Source organism: Sciurus vulgaris (assembly GCF_902686455.1).
Source record: "Sciurus vulgaris genome assembly, chromosome: 1".
NCBI classification, from domain to species: Eukaryota; Metazoa; Chordata; class Mammalia; order Rodentia; family Sciuridae; genus Sciurus; species Sciurus vulgaris.
In genome coordinates this window covers 44,008,836-44,029,740 of record NC_136461.1, presented here as the reverse complement: position 1 = coordinate 44,029,740, position 20,905 = coordinate 44,008,836, and the positions used below count along the sequence as shown (strand labels likewise).

Here is a 20,905-nt window from a genome sequence, read left to right as displayed (position 1 = left end):
TTTAACATTTTCATTTCATTTTGGCAGATCTACTTTGTTCTGTAGATTCATGTTTTCAAATGTGAGAAACAAATAAAAATGTTCCTTTTATTATGGAATGATCTGTTAGAAAATTAGATGGTGGGGGCAGAAAGAAGATAAAATGTAACTTTTTGCCCTAGAAATTTTTCATTGTTTTGATTTATGCCTATATTCATTGTTACCCTTTTAAAACAGCATCTAAATAAATAAGAAATCTTTTTTGCTAAATAGGTCATTACCTTCCTCTGGAAGCTTTGCAAACCTATATTATATGAATTATCTTCAGCCTTCTTCTTGACTAAATATATCCTAATATTTTTAAAAGTCAGTTTGTTGACATCAGTCAAGATTAATGAGGAATTGATTAGGAAGCACATTAACATTATTATTCAAGACTTAAAAACCTTGGAAGAATTAGAACAAGCAATTAATTTTAATCTTATCTTTATTTATTAATTCATATTTCTATCTGTATGAGAGCACCTAGAAAACAGAATAATCCCAATGAGCTCTAGCTTGTCATTAGCCACCTAGATTGCATTATCTCCAAACCAAAACGCTATAATAGTAGAATATCTCCAGTATAATTTCAAAACCTCTCAGTTAACTATGAATTTCTTTGATAGGTATGTTTTGCTTTTATATACATCAAATATTTGGAAAGCCTAACCCTCCAGAAAGCACTTTTGCAAGGTTGATTTCCTTGCAGTATGCTTGTTAGTTTTCGTTTGCCCACTAGGAATCTTCAAAGTGAATATAGCAAATACCCATTCTTTTGAAGAAACCTGTCATCTTCAGTAAATGTTTGCCCACTAAGCCTGGGAGTGTGTGCATATAGATGAAGAACTGTGTAAGCACACGAAGAGCAGCAGGCTCCTTTCTCCCATGCAGTGCATCATCTGAGACTGAGGACCCTATTTCCCAAAGAGCTATCTAGGAAGATGGCATCCCTAACAGAAATCCCACATTAGAAATCTAAGTGCATAAAGCCCATAGGTTCGTAGAAGCAAAATTTTTTTAGGCTAGAGAAAGATCTTTAACTGTATCTTGTTTAAAACTGAGGCAATTAGAGATTTAAATTGATTTAAATGCTTAAATCATAATGGTTGAATAATCTATTAGTTTACTAAGCATTTGTGCTGATACTTGCACTAAACAACTTAAACTTTTAATTCATACAAACCTCTGATGATCATAATTATCATCTTTGTTTAGGTAATGGGAAAACTGAGGCAGCTCTTTGGGAAATGGGCTTCTCAAAATGGCTACTTTCTTTCAGTTGGTAGCTGGGGAAACTAGAATGTGAACTGAATTTGTTATATTATCATATGATTATTTGTATGAAATTCTTCTCTGTCCTACCAGAACATTCAGTTAAGCTTTCTATAGGTGGGTATTGCAGTGTTGTAGTGGGGACCTGTATTATTGGAATGACACACATCTGGATTTGAATTCTAATCATGTGACCTTGAGTGGGAGGTCACTTGACTTCTCTGGTCTTAGTCCTCTTACGTGTAAAGAAAAATAAATATCTTTGTGCATTGTAGATGTTCAGTGAACAGGAACTAGAGTCATTAGGAATCTCATCTAGCCTTTTTAACATTTGGATTGTTTCATAAAACATTGGCTTATGTGCTTTTTAAAGTACCTATCCAGCACATCACATAAGGTTGTCAGTTCTTATGTAAGCTGAAGGCCTGAGATTGTCACATTTACCCATTTTGTATAAAGAAGATATGTTAGCTTTCTTGAGAACAGAAATTTTCATTCCAAATTAAATACACAGATGTTGGGATGATTAATTGTGTTTGTCTATTTCTAGGTTCTGAGCTCCAAACTCATGCCAACAGCTGATGATGACATGGCAAGAAGTTGTGCTAAATCCTTCTGTGAGAATTTCCTCAAAGCAGGAGGTTTGAGGTACATGAGTTATAGAAAATGAGTACAGTTGTAATAGCTGATTTTCCCTGCAAAGCCTTGCTTATCCCTGAAAGGTATCATATGAAACATTATGAGAGTTATAAGAAGAAGAAATGATGTTTTAGTCCTTAAGAATGTTTTGATTCATCTTAAGACCTTTGTTTATTTGAAAAACGTCCAGAAGCACATCTCCTTCCCCACTAGTAGTGGGGAAATTTTTTGTTTAATTTGTTCTATTTAGTTATACATGACAGCAGAATGCATTTTGATTCATTGTACACAAATGGAGTACAACTTTTCATTTCTCTGGTTGTACACGATGTAGAGTTACACCATTCATGCCATCATATATGTGCATACGATAATGATGTTCATCTCATTCCACCATCTTTCCCACCCTTCTGCCCCCCTCCCTTCCCCTTACTTCCCTCTGCCCAATCCAGTATTTCTGCATTCTTTCTTACCCTTTCGCTCTCCCCATTATGTATCAGCATCCACTTATTAGAGAAAACATTTGGCCTTTGGGGACTGGCTTATCTTGCTTAGCATGATATTCTCCAACTCCATCCATTTACCTGCAAATGCCATAATTTTATTCTTTGTTAAGGCTGAGTAATATTCCATTGTGTACATATACCACAGTTTCTTTATCCATTCATCTATTGAAGGGCATCTAGGTTGGTTCCACAATCTAGCTATTGGTAATTGAGCTGCTATACTCACTGATGTGCCTGCATCACTGTAGTATGCTGATTTTAAGTCCTTTGGGTATAGGCTGAGGAGTGGGAAAGCTGGATCAAATGGTAGTTCCATTCCAAGTTTTCTTGAGAATCTCCATGCTGCTTTCCAGAGTGGTTGCACCAATTTGCAATCTCACCACCAATGTATGACTGTACCTTCTTCCCACATCCTTGCCAACACTTACTGTTGCTGTTCTTGATAATTGCCCATCTAATTGGAGATGAAATCTCAGAGTAGTTTTGATTTGCATTTCTCTAATTACTAGAGATGTTGAACATTTCATATATTTGTTAATCAGTTGTACATCTTCTGTGTAGTGTCTGCTCAGTTCCTTACCTCACATATTGATTGGGTTATTTGTATTTTTGGTGTCAAGTTTTTTGAGTTCTTTATATATCCTGGAAATTAGTGCTGTATCTGAAGAGCATGTTGTAAAGGTTTTCTCCCACTCTGTAGGCTCTCACTTCACATTGTTGATTGTTTCCTTTGCTGAGAAAAAGTTTTAATTTGCATCCATCCCATTTATTGATTCTTGATTTATTTCCTGTGCTTTAGGAATCTTGTAAGGAACTCTTGTCCTAAGCTGACATGATAGAGATTAGGGCCTACTTTTTCTTCTATTTGTTGCAGAGTCTCTGGTCTAATTCCTAGGTCCTTGATCCATTTTGACTTGAGCTTTGTGCAGGGTGAGAAATAAGGGTTTAATTTCATTTTGCTGCTTATGGATTTCCAGTTTTCCCAGTACCATTTGATGAAAAGGCTATCTTTTCTCCAGTGTATGTTTTTGTCTACTATAGACAACTGTATTTATGTGGGTTTGTCATTGTGTCCTCTATTCTGTACCATTGGTCTACATGTCTGTTTTGGTGCTAATACCATGTCATTTTTGTTACTATAGCTCTGTAGTATAGTTTAAGGTCTGGTATTGTGATGCCAGATGCTTAATTCTTCTTGCTAAGTATCGCTTTGGCTATTCTGGGTCTCTTACTTTTCCAAATGAATTTCATGATTGCTTTCTCTATTTCTATGAGGAAAGGTATTGGGATTTTAATTGGAATTGCATTGAATTTATTTAATCCTTTTGGTAGTATGACCATTTTGACATAATTCTGCCTATCCAAGAACATGGGAGATCTTTCCATCTTCTCAGGTCTTCTTCAATTTCTTTCTTTAGTGTTCTGTAGATTTCATTGTAGAGGTCTTTCAATGTCTTGTCTTAGATTGATTCCCAAGTTTTGTTTTGTTTTGTTTTGTTTTGTTTTTGAGACTATTGTGAATGAAGTAGTTTTCCTAATTTCTCTTTGAGAGGATTCATCACTTATGAATAGAAATGCATTAGATTAATGAGTGTTGATTTCATATCCTGTTACTTTGCTGAATTCATTTATGAGGTCTAGAAGTTTTCTGGTGGAATTTTTTGGATCTTCTAAATATAGGATCGTTGTCGGCAAATAGTGATAGCTTGAGATCTTCTTTTCCTATTCATATTCCTTTAATTTCTTTGATCTAATTGTTCTGGCTAGAGTTTCAAGGACTGTATTGAGTAGAAGTGGCAAAAGAGGGCATTCCTATCTTATTCCAGTTTTTAGAGGGAATGCTTTCAATTCTTCTCAATTTAGAATGATGTTGGCCATGGGCTTAGCATAGATAGCCTTTAGAACGTTGAGGTATGTTTCTACTATACCTATTTTTTTCTAGTGTTTTGAACATGTAGGGGTGCTATATTTCATCAAGTGCTTTTCCTATGTCTATTGAAATGATCACATGATTCTTAACTTTAAGTCTGTTGATGTGATGTATTACATTTATTGATTTCCAGATGTTGAACCAACCTTGCATCCCTGGGATGAACCCCACTTGATTATGGGGCACTATTGTTTTAATATGTTTTTGTATGCAGTTTGCCAGAATTTTGATCAGAATTTTTTTCATTTATGTTCATTAGGGATATTGGTTTGAAGTTTTCTTTCCTTGATGTGTCCCTGTCTGGTTTTGGCATCAGGGTAATACTAGCTTCAGAGAATGAGTTTGGAAGGGTTCCCTCCTTTTCTATTTCATGGAATACTTTGAGGAATATTAGTATTTATTAGTTCTTCTTTGAAGGTCTTATAAAACCTGGCTGAGAATTCATCTGGTCCTGGGCTTTTCTTGGTTTGTAATCTTTTGATGGCATCTTCTATTTCATTGCTTGAAATTGATCTGTTTAAATTTTGTATGTCCTCCTACTTCAGTTTGAGTAGATCATATGTCTAGAAATTTGTTGATATCTTCAAGAGTATATATTTTCAAAATAGCTTCTAATTATTGTCCATTGTGAGATTTCCTTTTTCATCATGAATTTTAATAACTTGAGTTTTCTTTCTCCTCTTCATTAGTGTAGCTAAGGGTTTATTGTTTGTTTTTTTTAAGAACCAACTTTTTGTTTGTCAATTTTTTTTTTGTCAGTTTTTTGAGTTGTGTCTTTTGTTTCAATTTCATTGATTTCAGCTCTGATTTTAATTATTTCCTGTCTTCTGCTGCTTTTGGTGTTGATTTGTTCTTCTTTTTCTAGAATTTTGAGATGTAATGTTAGGTCATTTATTTATTGACTTTTTATTCTTTTAATGAATGAGCTCAATGCAGTGAACTTTTCCTCTTAGTACTGCTTTCATAGTGCCCCAGAGATTTTGATATGTTGTATCATTGTTCTCATTTACCTCTAAGAATTTTTTTATCTCCTCCCCGATGTCTTCTGCTATCAATGCATCATTCAATACCATATTATTTATTCTCCAGTTATTGGAGTAGCTTCTATTTTTTATTTTATCATTGATTTCTAATTTCACTCCATTATGATCTGATAGAATACAGGGTAGTATCTCTGTTTTTTTTGTATTTGACATAACATATGGTCTTATTTTAGAGAAGGATCCACGTGCTGGTGAGAAGAAAGTGTATTCCCTCGTTGATGGTTGGAATATTCTATTTCTGTTAAGTCTAAATTACTGATTGTATTATTGAGTTCTGTAGTTTCTTTGTTCAGTTTTTGTTTGGAAGATCTGACCATTGCTAAGAGAGGTGTATTAAAGTCACACCCAGTATTGTTGTGTTGTGGTCTGTTTGATTCCTGAAATTGAGAATTGTTTGACGTACTTAGGTGCACCATCGTTTGGGGCATAAATATTTACGAATGTTATGTCTTATTGACGTATGATTCCCTTAAGCAGTATGAAATATCCTTCTTTATCCCTTCTGACTAACTTTGGCTTGAAGTCCACATTGTCTGATATGAGGATGGAAACCTCTGCTTATTTATGCAGTCCATGTGAGTGATGTTTTTTCCCCATCCTTTCAACTTCAGTCTGTGGATGCCTTTTCCTAGGAGGTGAAACTCTTGAAAGTAGCATATTATTGGGTCTTTTTTTTTTTTTTTTTTTTTACCTTTAATCCAGTGTGTGCCAGTTTATGTCTTATGATTAATGAGTTTAGGCCATTAACAGGGTTATTACTGAGATCTGATTTGTATTCAAGTCATTTTGGATTAGTTTTGGTTTTCAACTTGACTTGGTTTCTCCTTTGATTGGCTTTTCCTTTAGTGTAGTTCCTCCCTTTGCTGACTTTCATTGTTTTTCATTTCCTCATGGAATATTCTGCTGAGAATGTTCTGTCCTGCAGACTTTCTACTTGTAAATTTTTTTACTTTTTTTTATCATGGAAGGTTTTTATTTCATCTTCAAATCTGAAACTTAATTTTGCTTGATATAAGATTCTTGGTTGGCATCCATGTTCTTTCAGAACTTGAAATATGTTGTTCCAGGCCCTCCTAGCTTTTAGGTTCTGGGCTGAGAAATCTGCTAATATCCATATTGGTTTCCCCCAATGTGTAATCTGATACTTTTCTCTGAGGGCCTTTAAAATTCTATCTTTGTGGGCTGGGGATATAGTTCAGTTGGTAGAGTTCTTGCCTCACATGCACAAGGCCCTGGGTTCAATCCCCAGCAATACACACACACACACACACACAATTCTGTCTTTGTTTTGTATGTTAGGCATTTTCATTATAATGTGCCTTGGTGTTTTAATTGCCTTGGATCTGTTTTAATTTTATGCATTTGGTGTCCTATAAGCCTCTTGTATTTCCTTTTCCATTTCATTCTTCAGGTTTAGGAGATTTTCTGATATTACTTCATTGAATACATTGTTCATTTAGTTTGTATCTTTGTGCCTTCCTCTATTCCTGTTATTCTTAAATTTGGTATTTTTATGTCATCCCATAATTCTTGGTTCTCTTCATGATTTCTTACCATCTTCTCTGTGTGGTCAGCTTTATTTTCAAGATTAAATATTTTGTCTTCATTGTCTGAGGTTCTCTCTTCCAGGTGATCTAGTCTGTTGGTGATGCTTTCCATTGAGTTTTTAATTTGGTTTATTATTTCCTTCATTTCAAGGATTTGTTTTTTTTTTTTTTTTCCAGAATCTGAATCTCTTCATTGAAGTGATCTTTTGCTTCCTGCATATGCTCCTTTAACTCTTCACTGAAGTGATCTTCCCACTTTTGTTCTCTTAGATCATCCTTGACTTCACAGATCATTTTAATTATGTACATTCTGAACTCCTTCTCTGACATTTCTTCTATTGTGTTGTCAGTGGATTCTGTTAATATAGCATCTTGGTTGGTTTGGGGTACTTTCTTCTCTTGTTTTTTCATGTCGTTTGTGTGTCTTCCCCTCTAGCAGTACAGATCCAAGGTATTACAGTTTCCACCCCATAGATTTATAGTGTCCCTGCAGGTTTCCAATACCTTGCCTTTAAGGGGGAGATCAATATTAACAGCACCCAGTGCAAATAATAGGCAACCTTAAGCCAAGTAACCCCTATTAAGTCATTAAGTTTTATTGCAATAAACAGAGTTGATATGTTTTGGATTATTAACTACAACATAAGCAGTAGGTTTGTAATAAGGTCTACAGTTTCTAATGGACAGAGAGAGAACAGGGGAGGGGTATAGGATTGATGTTAATGAGGTAGAAGATGAGAATATAGAGGTATCAGATCATAGGAAGAGTGAAAGAGGAATCCAAAGCAGTTGGTTTTTAGCAGGAGAAAAGAGAGGAAGAGACTCCGAGAAAACAGATAAATAAGAGGAAAATAGAGGTAGGAAAAAAAAAAAAAAAGAAAAAAAAACCCTGTATATACTATTTAAGCCTCCCAGTCAGTCCTCAGTAGCCTAATGCATGAAAAGTATTTGATTTCAAAAATGTTGGGGATGTGAGAGTGGGAAACGAAAAAAGAAAAAAATAGGGAAAGAAAAAGAATCTTGAAGGAAAATTAAACAATTTGTTTCTGTTGGAGTTCAATATCTACTCTGTTTCCCTTCTCATCTGATAGGTGGGGTTGTGTGAAGTTTGCTGGTAACTCCACCCTCAGGATGCAGTTACTAAGGTGGGAGGATTAGACTCAGAGGCAGGAGTCGTGGAGGCAGGGTATAGCAATTGCCAGTCCCACTGAAAGACCCCAGGACTCTCCTTTGGGGTCCACTCGTGTGACACAGGAGTTTGGTCTTAGCCCCTTACCTCGCTTGTATACACCACAATTCCTGGTCTCTAATTTAGTCTCTAAATTGTATCTCTCCTGCCCCTGCCCTTTTGACTTCCCAATCAGGAACCTCTGTCCCTGGAGGTCCTGAGGGCTGAGCACTAGGACCTGTGCATCTGTCACAGAAAACTGTTCTGTATTGGGCAGAGCAGGACCAGACATTGAGAGCTGTGGGCCAGCCACATACCTGCAAGCGTTGGGCTGGGTTGGTTGCTAGGGAGTGGTCGGGATACTGGGGATTGAAGAGCTGAGGGCCCTGTTGATTACCAAACCTGTGCCACCAGGTGATTGGTGGATGCTGTACTGGGGAGGGACTCATGAACCAGGCTGATGTCAGTTCCCAGCAAGTGCTGCCTGAGTTGTCTCTGCGAGCAGAGACAGAGTCAGATGTCTCTGACTTACATTTTAAAGGGATCACTCTGGTTGATCATTTGAAAATAGTTTTAGAGGGTAGGGGGGCAGGAGTGGGCAAGGAGAAGAATTTGGAAGCTTTAGCAGTAGTACAGGGTGTAGTGGATGTTGGAAAACAGGTTGACCAAATACACCAATTCTTGATATATTTTTGAATTGATTGTTCCACTTGTACCAAGATAGAAGTTGTTCATTGAACTCAAATCAGTTCATGAAAATGAGAACTGTTTGAACACTGTCTTGGGTATATAGCTAAATTGAATCTAATTTTGATGGATCCAAGAAAGTTGTATTTATTTTAGGAAATCATTGTGATAGAAATATACATTATTCATTTATATATAAGAATTTTGGAGAAACTTGGTAACTAAAAAAGTTTATAAGCCCTTGAATTTATTATTTAAAAACTGCCTTTAAAAAAACTAGAAATCTTTACTATACTACCTTTTTTCTTTTCTTTGAAGTTTGGTTGTAAATGTCATGCAGAGGGATTCCATTCCATCAGAAGTGGACTATGAGACAAGGCAGGGTGTTTATTCCATCTGTCTACAACTTGCAAGGTATGTACATGTATTGTATTAAGTCTCAGAAGGCAATACCTGATTTTATTTTTCTTCTGAATCATATCATTTTGATATTAAATGACCTTGAATAAGTCCAGCTTTTTCTTTTTAAGATTTTTACTTGTTGGACAAACAATGCCCACATTATTAGATGAAGACCTCACCAAAGATGGCATAGAAGCACTTTCTTCTCGCCCATTCCGAAATGTCAGCCGACAGACAAGCAGACAGATGTCCTTATGTGGTACCCCAGAAAAGTCATCCTACCGACAGTTGTCAGTATCGGATCGATCCTCTATCAGGGTTGAGGAAATCATCCCTGCTGCTCGGGTTGCAATACAAGTGAGTGAGTGATGTATTCAAAAAGTATTAAGCACCTCCTCCTTAAAGGCTATGCTGGGAAGAGGAACTGTATAGATATGAAAATGTTTAAAATGTGAATACTGCTTTCAAGGAATTTATGTCAAGAAAGAGACCAGTAGTGCAAAAATAACTGTGAAAGATAGAAGGTATCAAGTGTCATAAAGGAAAGTGATCTGTGGGCCTTCATAGTAAATGGAATAGTTTCCTTCACCTGTGACATCATGGGTAATTTTATTGTGGATTTAGCATCTGTGCTAAATCCTGAAGGCTAGATGGGGATTAGATATGGAAAGAGAGTATTTAGAGAGGTGGAGAGAGGAGATTTGTTCAAGCAAAAGGAGGTTTGCGAGCAAAGTTAAAGGCAAAACCGGGTCACAGGTAGTTTACAAAGGCCAAAGAATAGCATGTAGGAAAGGAAACCAAATCGGGCCAGGCACAGCCTGTAATCCCAGCTGCTTAGGAGATTGAGGCAGGAGGATCACAAATTTGAGGCCGGCCCAGCAACTTAGACTCTATCTCGAAGTAAAATTTGAAAAAAGAAAGGGCTACCTGCAGCTGTTGCTGAGAATCAGAATGTACTTTTAGATTCAATCCCCAGTACCGTGAGGGAAATTTGGTGAAGGGCCATTTGAAGCTGGGGCCTGAGAAGCAGACTGTTTTACAGATAACAGATACTAAAAGTCTGAACAGGAAGGCTGTCCTCTTGTATGCTCTTGGAGGGACAAGAGTTTCACAAAGCTGAGACCAGTGAGAAGGTATAGGAGTCAGTAGAATGTGCTCTTACTGCTCTGCCTTTCCTCATAACACTCTTTCCACACTTCTTCAGACAATGGAAGTAAGTGATTTCACTTCTACGGTGGCTTGTTTCATGAGATTGTCATGGGCTGCTGCTGCAGGACGACTTGACCTGGTTGGGAGTAGCCAGCCAATTAAAGAAAGTAATTCTCTGTTTCCTGCTGGAATTCGAAACAGACTCAGCAGTTCAGGTACTGATTTTAAGAGGAACAGTAATTAGAACACTGAGTAAGAAATAACTGTCAGAATCATCTGTGTGTAGTCACAAAGAGAGCCTTTTCTTTTGCTTTTGAGCATGAGTAAAAATCAGGCTTAATATTTGTGCACATTACTGTATGTGCCATTCTTTATTTAAAATAAAAAGCATTCTTAAGAGCGTACAGTAAGTAAAAACAGCAGTTTTTAGCTTCGCTGAATGCAAAACTGCCAGAGGGCCAGAAATTGTGACAGTAACACAAATTCATCTAGAATTCTGACCTGGAAAACACTTCTTTCCTTGGTTTGGTGGGTTATTTTCTTTTGGGCCTTTTTCTTCCCCCATATTTTTTTATTGGTGCTTCACAATACACACAATAGTGGAATTCATTGTTACATATTCATGTATGCACACAATCTAACGATATACTTTGGTCAATATCATCCACCACTAACTTCCCTTTCCCTTCCCTCCTCACTCCTCTGCTGGTCTCCCTTCTATTTTCATGAGGTTGCCCCCTACCTTTCCCCCACCTTCTCTCTGAGTTTCCACATATGAAAGAAAACATAATAACCCCTGACTCCCATTCTAACTGGAGTAAGATAAAATCTCGGTAGTTTTGATATACATTTCTGTAATTGCTAAAGATGTTGAATGTTTTTCTGTATATTTGGTGACGGTTTGTATTTTGTCTTTTGAGAAGTGTGTGTTTAGTTCATTTGCCCTTTTATTTGGGTTGCTTTTTTGGTGGGGATTTTTTGTTTTGTTTTTGAGTTCTTTATATAATCTGGATATTAATTCTCTGTTGGAAGAATAGGTAGCAAAGATTTTCTCCCATTCTGTAGGTCCTCTCTTCATGCTCTTGTTTCCTTTGCTGTTCAGAAGCTTTTTAATTTGATGCCATCTGTTGGGTTTTTTTTAAATACAATGTTATTTCCTAGCTTTATTTGCTCTTTCTGCTTTGTGTGTTTATAAATACCTCAATAATAAAAAGTTTTAAATTATGACATGTAGTAAAATACAGAAATGTTAAGTTTACAATATTTTTAGGATTTTCATGTATGAAAACCCTTCAAGATCAAGTTATAAGATATGGAACATTTTTAATATCACAGGAAGGTTTCCCTCATGCCCAAAATTGCGCTGTTCTTACTTCTATCACCTGAAATTAGTTTTGCCTTGTGAATCCATTTTGAATTACTGCAAATGTGTTTTAAGGACAAAACAGGGTGTTTCAAATATGGTGATTAAATCTCTTTGTTTCTTAGACTTCAGTGCACTCTTGATGTATTTAATGTCACATGAGAATTCTGGATCATATATTAAAAGAATGTTAAAACTGAACAGTTCTTGTAAGATCTGTAGTAAACTCCTGCTTGCCTTCTTTCAGGAAGCAATTGCAGTTCTGGAAGTGAAGGAGAACCTGTAGCCCTGCATGCAGGAATCTGTGTCCGACAGCAATCTGTGTCCACCAAAGACTCGCTGATTGCTGGAGAGGCTCTGTCTCTTCTTGTTACATGCCTGCAGCTTCGGAGCCAGCAGCTGGGTAGGAAGCTTCTTCAGGATTAATTTCTTTCAGGGAAAGGCCAGGTTTCTATTGGGAATTATTTACATTGCTTCATGTGCTACTGATAGAAATGAAAGGAGAGGTAAAGTTGGCATGTGGAATAGCTCAGGATGGTACTGCAATAGTTCATTCTGAAGAAGTGTTTATTGAGCATTTTATATACACAAGATTCTATGAGATTTTATAGAATTTAGATTTAGATTTTATAAGGACAGGATGTCTGCCCTTCTGGAGCTTACAGTCCAGCTGAGGTATTTAAAATAACCCAAATCACTAGTTCATATACTATGTAATTAGAATTATGTGTGAATCCCTGATAATGACTTATTACAAATTATGAAACTTTTAAGATTTTCCCTTTCATCTTTATTGTTGGCTTTGGGGGACTGGGCTAACACTAACCACTCTAACATTGTAACACTCAGGGCTGAGCCCTTCATTGTCTCTGCATTCATTCTTTTGGAGATCTCGAGTTTCCTAGCCATAAATTCCATCTAGATGCTGACAATCATCAGCACCTCAGTTTGGATCTGTGACCTGGACCACTCCCCTGCCATCTCCACTGGGATAGCAGGTAGACATAGTAAGCCTTCTGTCCAGAGCTGAACTGATCATGCCCACATCACTCAAGAATTCCCCCACATAAAGGCAGGTTTACCTTGCCAGTTGCTGTGATCACAAGCCTGGAGTCACCCTTGATTTCCTTTTTTCACACCCTACTTTGAGTTGGTCAGCTTATCATCCTGCCAGCTGTGCCTAGATTGCACCCCTTCACACCACCTTCACTGTGAGCACTTCTAACCTGCCATCACCTCTTACTTGCCTTGTAGTAGTGCCTAACCAGTCCCCTTACTTCTGCCCTTGCAATAACCAGAGTAGACCTCTAACATGTACATCACTTCTCTCTCAAAACCCCCCAAGTGGCTTTTCAGTTCACCCATAGTAAAAGCCAGATCTTTACTAAGGCCATCAAGGTCCATTGCAGTCTACCCTGATCTTTCTGTGCTTTCACCTTCTCCTGCTTTCCCTCTCACTCCCTGGATTCCTTATTTTTCCCAACACCAAAGACACTTTGCTATTTGCTTCTGGGTTCTTGCACTGACTGTTCCCTCTTTCTGGTATGTTCTTTCCCCATCTCTGCCCATGGTTCTCTCTTATCTCCTGCAACACCTTGCTTTCATTTCATCTTGGTGAGACATTCCCTGACCACCTTTTTTTAAAAAAAAAACATATTCTTCCTCTTGCCCTAGTACTGCATTGACCTCTAACCTTGTTTTTTTCTGTAACCTTTATCTCTTTATAACATAATTATCATGTTTATTGGCATGAATCCCCCAACTAGATTGTAAGCTCCATGAAGACCCTTTGTCTATTTTGTTCCCTGCTGCATCTTCAACACCCAAATACTGCCGGATGTGCAGTAGGCCCTAAATATGTAAATATTCAGACATTTAACTCCACTTTTAAAAGTGGTGCCAACACAAAGAAGCCCTAGTCCTGGCTGTTCTTACCAATTTCATACTTCCAGTTTTGTTGAGTTGGGAAATCAGTATATATTTTATATGTTATAAAACTTAATTGTGTATACCAGTGGTGAAGGTAATTGAGATAAACACACAGAAAATGAAAGAAATTTATGAAACATTAAAGTAGTGTCTAAAATTATTTTCTCTGAGCAAGAATGCTTTTGAATGTTTATATGTGAGAAATGTTATGAAATGACTTGAAATCTATGCCATATGCTTAATCTGATTTTCTTTGAACTGTTTAGAGATATTTTTAAGTTAAGATAAAATTATAACTTCCCTCCAAATTTCTGTCTTATCATTTATGAGTTTATTTTTGGTACATTTTAATAGTTACCAATATTGATAATTTATCAATACAGGACATTTTTTCTTAACTGGTATGTGCACACATTGTACCAGAATACAAAGATTACTAAGACATGGCTGTTTCTCTTGAGCACTTAAAATTTTGTAGGGTAAATGGACAGACATGGAAGCAGTTATCGGAGCCCCTGAATTTTGATTCCATGTTTTAATTTCTGCTTAAGTTGCACTTAAGAAATTATTCAAATTTTTAAAAAATTTTGAAAATGCATTACCTTAGTTCCTTTTCCCCCTTAATTTTCCTTGTTCTTGTCATTAGCATCTTTCTATAACTTGCCCTGTGTTGCTGATTTTATCATCGATATTCTGCTTGGATCACCAAGTGCTGAAGTAAGAATTTTTTGCATTCATTATTAAAAAACCCTTTAGTCCTATTCTTTTGGGGCTCTCATAGATAACCTGTGACATTGTGGGGAATATAGAGGGAATGACACTTAGTCCTCATAGGAGTTATACACAGAGTGGCCAACCACTCTGAAGGAAATGTGACTATTAGAACTATACCACCCTCCTCTCTGCTACCCCTTCAATATCCCACCAGAAATTATGAGACTTGCATTACAATTAATGGTATTTTTTTTTTTTTTTTTATGACAGTGTTGCAACCAGTGTGCAGCACCTGTAACTTGTAGGGGCAGCTGGCGTTAAGCATCAACATGTTGGTCAAAATCAGGAAAAGACCACCTTAAAGCCATGAACTTTTATTGGATGTTAAAATTCTTTTTTACATAATTTCAAAAATGAACTTTTTAAACACTTAAAGAAGAGTGGGTGTGGGTTTTTTTTTTTTTTCTTTTTTTCTTTTTTGTATTTTTGTCTACATTAAATTAAACCTAGTGATTCTAGAATAATATGATTTGGGAAATCAGTTCCCAAAGCGCATTCAAAATTAGCCTGTTTACTCAGTGGATTCTTTACTATTAAGAATTGAAACATGGGTACCTTACTAGTTTTCTTCAGTAACATGAATGAATCTAGTGTGAACTTGGGAGGAAATCACTTTTTAAGTAGTCTTTAAGTATCGACTGACATATGCCCTTTGCTACTAATCACGTAATTTCAGATCCGCCGGGTTGCCTGTGATCAGCTGTACACTCTTAGTCAGACAGACACTTCAGCCCATCCAGATGTGCAGAAGCCAAATCAGTTCCTTCTAGGTGTCATTCTCACAGCTCAGCTGCCTCTCTGGTCCCCAACTAGCATTATGAGAGGAGTCAATCAGAGGTATGTAATAAAGATGGAGAAGCCCGTTAACCAAAAGAAAGAATGAATAATATTTATGTACTGCTCCCCTAAAATCTACAGTGCATATTGAGGTGACAAAAGAACTTCTCCTTTTTTCTTCTAACATTAGGTTCCTGAAAAAGGGCATTTGTTTTTCTTCCCATGCAGGACAGGAGAATCAAATACCATATGGCTTTCTCCTCCATCACCCCCAACTCCCAACCCATCCTACTTGGTCCACCTATCCAGAGAAAAAGAGGTGTCACCTGGTTTGTGTGACTGAAGTTATTTGAACTGGGTCATTGAAGGTTACACTGCTCATAAGCCCTACAAATCACATTCTTGCCCATATCCCTTATAGCCCCATGACTCAAGGTAGCTGGGGTATCCCGCTACCTGCTAGCTTTCTGTCTTTGTTTTATACATGCCTGAGCATGCAAGAAAACTTGTGGTTCAGGCTCATAGGATGACTTAGGTAGGTCCATTCTGCCTGCCCTTTCTTACCTCTAAGGGTACCTTACCTCTGCATTGACTGACTCTGTTTCCTTCATCTAGTCCCAGGAAAGGAAGTAGGAGGTCCACATTGATTTCAAGTCTATGCCACTTTTTTTGTTATGGGACGCAACTTAAGAACATACCAATCACCACTGAGAAGTCCAAATTTGAGAGTCTTTATTAAGCTGGCCGACTGACTGTCTCACACAATGCCCTCAAAAATGGCTATTGGGAGAACAGCCCCGACCACAGGGTTGTAGGGGTTCTTATACCAAAAATTACATTAATCATAAGTGTCTGTTGCTATGATTTGAAATTACACATTAACATCATGAGATCATCAACAGAGTGGGAGTAGGGAGTGGGTCACCTAGATACAAACTAAAGAATGGTTACTAACAACCACCCAATTACTGCTACATGGTATACTGGTTAGGAGCACTAGAGATCAAAAGAGCAATTTCTCATTACATAGGAATTGTCATTTTATATTGTTAAACAGGTCACACCAAGTAGCTGATGATGGGCACAAAGGAGGGGTGTTCCCATGGGAAAAACTTCCTGCATAACATGGAGTCTCAGAGCAAAATGGAGTCTGTTTAGTCAATTCCCTCATATCCTGGCCTGTAACATTCTCATGGAGCCAGATCTGTCAGCCCATCACATATTCATCTCAGCTTTATCAGAGAGCCCCTGCCATAGGACTCATAAAATACAGAGATTTATGAAAACAGTATCTACTTTCATTGTACATATATTTTATAAATTAGAGCCCCAGAGGAGAAGTGGCATTAGGGCCACTGTAAACCCCTAACATAAGCCTCTAAGCCTGGATTTTTTTTTTTAATATTAAATTCTTCTAATCTTTGGGGGGGAAGCAAAAAGATTAGATTTTTAACATATCAAAAATTCTTTTAAAAATACATTGGTTTACAACTGTTTAACTTCAAATAAAATTGAATATTTAATTAGGTTTGGCATAATTTTGAAAATTATGTCTCAAAACTTTTAATGCCTAGGATTATTGTTTATTTAGTAGTTACCATGGACTAATGACATGCCACACAGCCTACTAAGTTCTTTACATATCTCTTTCATTCCTCAGAATGGCCAAGTGAATCTGGCTGTTTTTATTATCTTTTTTTTCTTAACCGTAATTCTTGGTTCATTATATATTTTCATCATTAATATATGCTTAAGCTTCATTTTAGTCAGCTTTTTTACTGCTGTGAACAAGAGAGCTGACAAAAACAAGTTTAGAGAACAAAAGTTTATTTTGATGCTATGTTTTCAGAGGTCTCAGGCTTAGATGACTGATTCCATTGCTCTGGGCCCAAGGTGAAGCAGAACATGATGGCATAACAGTGTGGTAGAGGAAGGCAGCTCAGGACACCACACCAGGAAGCAGAGTGCAGGGGGCAGGGGGAGCATGCTCTCTTCATGGACAAAAAATAAACCCCAAGGCTCTCCTCCCATCAACCTACCTCCTCCAGCCACACCCTACCTGCCTATAGGCACCATTTAATCCATATTAGGGGATTAGCATACCTATTAGGTTAAGGCTCAACCCAATTATTTTGTCTCTAAATTTTCTTGAATTGCCTCACACATGAGCTTTTGGGGGACACCTAAATCATAATAAGCTAAATCATAATAAGCCTTTTATTTATATATTTTTCTATATATATGTATATGTATATATACACAAACACTTATGTGTATATAAACCAGTAAATATAAACATGCATGTATATGTATGTATGATACATACATGTATACTATACTTTAGAAGTTAGAAAACAAAGTGAAATCAGTTGTTCTTGGGCACCTAGCTATAAGTAGTAGAAGCAGGGTTAAAACCAATGTTTATCTGATTTCAAAACCTGTGCTGTTGACCACTGTAACCCAGAAAAAGCATTCCCACATTAAAGAATTGCCCTCTTTCTCTTCTTCTGCTGTATTTTTCTTCTTAGTGCTTATCTCCACTTAACATATGTTTATATTTGTTATTTGCAGTCTCCCTTGTTCTTTTGTTCAGTGTCCCCTTAAAACAGGTATAAACATTTGTAAGTGCTTAATAGATATTAGTTGATAATTGAATGAACAAATGTACTCAGTGCATAAATTATTTAAAAACATGATTATTAAAAGTTCCCTCTCTTTACACTGTTATTCCTTTACTGTCATTATTAGCAAAATTATTGATGCTCCATGCTACCATTACAAAATTTAAATTAATGTAAAAGCAGTTACTTTATGCTTAGGAAAATTATCTTTATTGTTTTGTGAACTTGTTTTTACAAGGTAAATGCTTTTTATTTTGAAATCAGCCTCCTTAGTAACTGAAACCTATCTATTTTTTAGACTGTTATCTCAGTGTATGGAGTATTTTGATTTGAGGTGCCAGTTATTAGATGATCTGACGAGTAAGTAAATGTCTAACTTTGATTTGGGATGGGGAAGTAGAAAAAAAAAGCCAAAGTAGACGTTTTTAAATCTGATTTAGCATTGTCAGTGCAAATGAGATTATAATCCTTATGAAATGAAACGTTTTCCTGAAAACAGCCTGTAAGCCCATATACCAGTGAGTTTTCTAGTATAATTCCAGCCATTAATATGTTGAGAACATTTGTTAATTTAAAAATTATCAAAGGTCTCATATTTCATTTGTACTAACATGGAACTATGATGAAGAACCTTTCTCTTTAGTATAATCTATTCTGACAGTTTTGAAGGTTGATCATTGAATGAAAGAGAGAATCTTTATTGAAACATGTTCGTATTGATAGAAGCGATTATTAAAGTGTCATTGTTAGGAATTCTCTTGTTAAAGAGCGTTAAGATTTTAATCATCTGTACTTACCCTTAAATAATGCAAGTGTATGTTGCAGTGCTCTATATAAAATGTAGTTGTTCAAATCAAGAGTTTGTTAGTTTATTCCCCATCCTTTATGCAGATAATTTGCTTCAGTATGCAGGAAATAAATAAAATAAAAAGAAGACTGGGCATCATGGTGAATGCTTGTATGATCCCAGCTACTAGGAAGGCCTGAGCAGGAGGTTCACAAGTTCAAGGCCAGCCTGAGCAACTTAGTAAGACACTTCTCTCAAAATTAAATGTTAAAAGTGCTGGGGATATAGTTGAATGGTAGAGCACTCACCTAGCATGTGTTGGGTTTAGAAAAAAAAGTCCTGGTGATCAAAAATATTAATTTCAAAAAAAAGTCAAGGCCTGGAGGAAAAAAACATTTATGTATATGTATGCTGTGAAGCCCCACAGAGTCAATTTGGTTTTGAGATTCCTATGGGCCAAAGGTATAAAGGGAATAGTATACAGTTAGTTGTTCTTGATACCTTTTACGAAGAAAGAAAATGGTTTCTCAAAGAAGCAGATCTTTTTCCCATCACTTTATTCTAAAAGAAATTTCATATGAAAGTCTTCATGTAATGGACACATGAAGATCCAGAAACTGATAATCCTTAGTGACATCTTTTTGTGTGTGTGTGTGTGCTGGGGATCGAACCCAGGGCCTTGTGCTTGCAAGGCAAGCACTCTACCGACTGAGCTATTTCCCCAGTCCCCTTAGTGACATCTTTTAAGGCAGATTCCTTCCTTGGTCCTGAGTCTCCCTCAGAAACTCCAAGCAGTACAGTAAGGTTGATTTCATGCAGACTAAGATAACAGAGTCTGGCTGTATATGTCTTGATTCAGGGTGAGATTGATCATGTCTGGAAAGTGGATGGACTGTGTGTTCATCTAATCACCTAGCCCGATGTGTGTTTTTCTACAAGGCTTGCAGTCAAAATGGGGCAGCAGCCATCGAGGTTTTGCTTTCTGCTTTGCTTTTTGAAAACTTGAAATCTCAAGTTGGCTATACACATGCAACTTTCAAATAAAATGAACAAGTTATTAAGGTAGACTGTTCCTGCATTGTCAATTAGTAAATGAAAGATCCAGGATCTCATATTACATGGGAACTAATTCTCATTTTAAAACAAACAATATTATCTGATTTTGGGGTACTTTTCATACCCTAGGGCCTACACTATGCACTTTACCTAGCACCGTGTGGTGGAGGTATTGGCCTTGTTGCATAACTAAGGCAGCAGGGTTTTAGAGATTAGGTTCACGTCTGGTGCCAGACCAGGTCTGACTGACCCTAAAGTGTCCCTCTTCTCAGACCTGCTTGCTTCTCACTGTAGTAGAAGATAATCACTCTTCTTCTCCTCCCCATCCCATATGTCATTTTGCTGTAAGTTCTTGTTTGTTCAGGAAAGTAAAATACTGAATATGAAAGAACAGAGTAGTTCTGAGTTGGGCTCATCGTTTAGAAACCTCAGCTCAGGCTGCTGTGCTCTTGACCTCCTCCTTTGCAGAACTCCTCCCTCCCTTGGTTTGGGAAACACTGCAGGAACCTTGGTTCCCCCGTGTCCTTCCATCCCTGCCTTCTCCAGAAGGCTTGGTTCCCTAAACCAGGAACTTCTTCAGGGCACGGATGGTCTCCCTTGTCTCAACCTCAGCATGTAGTGCAGTGTCCTGTGTGGGGCAGGCATTTTACAGAGTTTGGTTTATGACGATAAAGCCTTCAGGTGCTCTGTGGGAGGCAGCTGTCATCTGCCCTTTATTAGTGACAAGTTTTATGAGATCTGTGAAGTAAAAGATTGGATTTGACTGCTTACTTTAATTCAGGATTTTGACTCCACAAAGGGAAATCCTTCCTCTTTGTAATAGATTTTCTTTCCTTCTTAGCTTCAGAGATGGAGCAGTTACGAATAAGCCCAGCTACCATGCTTGAAGATGAGATTACATGGCTGGATAACTTTGAACCTAATCGCACAGCTGAATGTGAGACCAGTGAAGCAGACAACATCTTATTGGCAGGACACTTGCGGCTCATTAAGACCCTCCTTTCACTCTGTGGGGCAGAAAAGGAAATGCTTGGTAATTATTGCTTCACCTTATTATGTGGCAGAATACCTTAGTTCTCAGATATTGTCATAGTGTAGTATGTAATTAGAACAATTAGATAGTTGTTAAATGTTTCATGAAAAATTGACCATTCACAAGTAGGAAATCATCTGTAATTTTAGTGGCTAATAAACTTAAGGCATAACTGATATCATTATATCATGTAGAAAATTT

At 37.1% G+C, this 20,905-nt stretch overlaps 1 protein-coding gene across 4 annotated transcripts in view; it reads left to right on the top strand.

Annotated features, from left to right (window-relative positions):
• USP24 (ubiquitin specific peptidase 24) overlaps positions 1-20,905 on the top strand; it is a 136,122-nt gene that overhangs the window by 77,049 nt on the left and 38,168 nt on the right. For all 4 annotated transcript variants that reach the window (XM_079105565.1, XM_079105566.1, XM_079105567.1 and 1 more), the window contains 9 exons: positions 1,844-1,941; positions 9,132-9,227; positions 9,344-9,572; positions 10,420-10,579; positions 11,975-12,130; positions 14,303-14,373; positions 15,107-15,267; positions 18,127-18,188; positions 20,513-20,704. In XM_079105565.1, the coding sequence (XP_078961691.1) occupies positions 1,844-1,941; positions 9,132-9,227; positions 9,344-9,572; positions 10,420-10,579; positions 11,975-12,130; positions 14,303-14,373; positions 15,107-15,267; positions 18,127-18,188; positions 20,513-20,704 (1,225 nt within the window). The remainder of the gene's footprint in view (positions 1-1,843; positions 1,942-9,131; positions 9,228-9,343; positions 9,573-10,419; positions 10,580-11,974; positions 12,131-14,302; positions 14,374-15,106; positions 15,268-18,126; positions 18,189-20,512; positions 20,705-20,905) is intronic.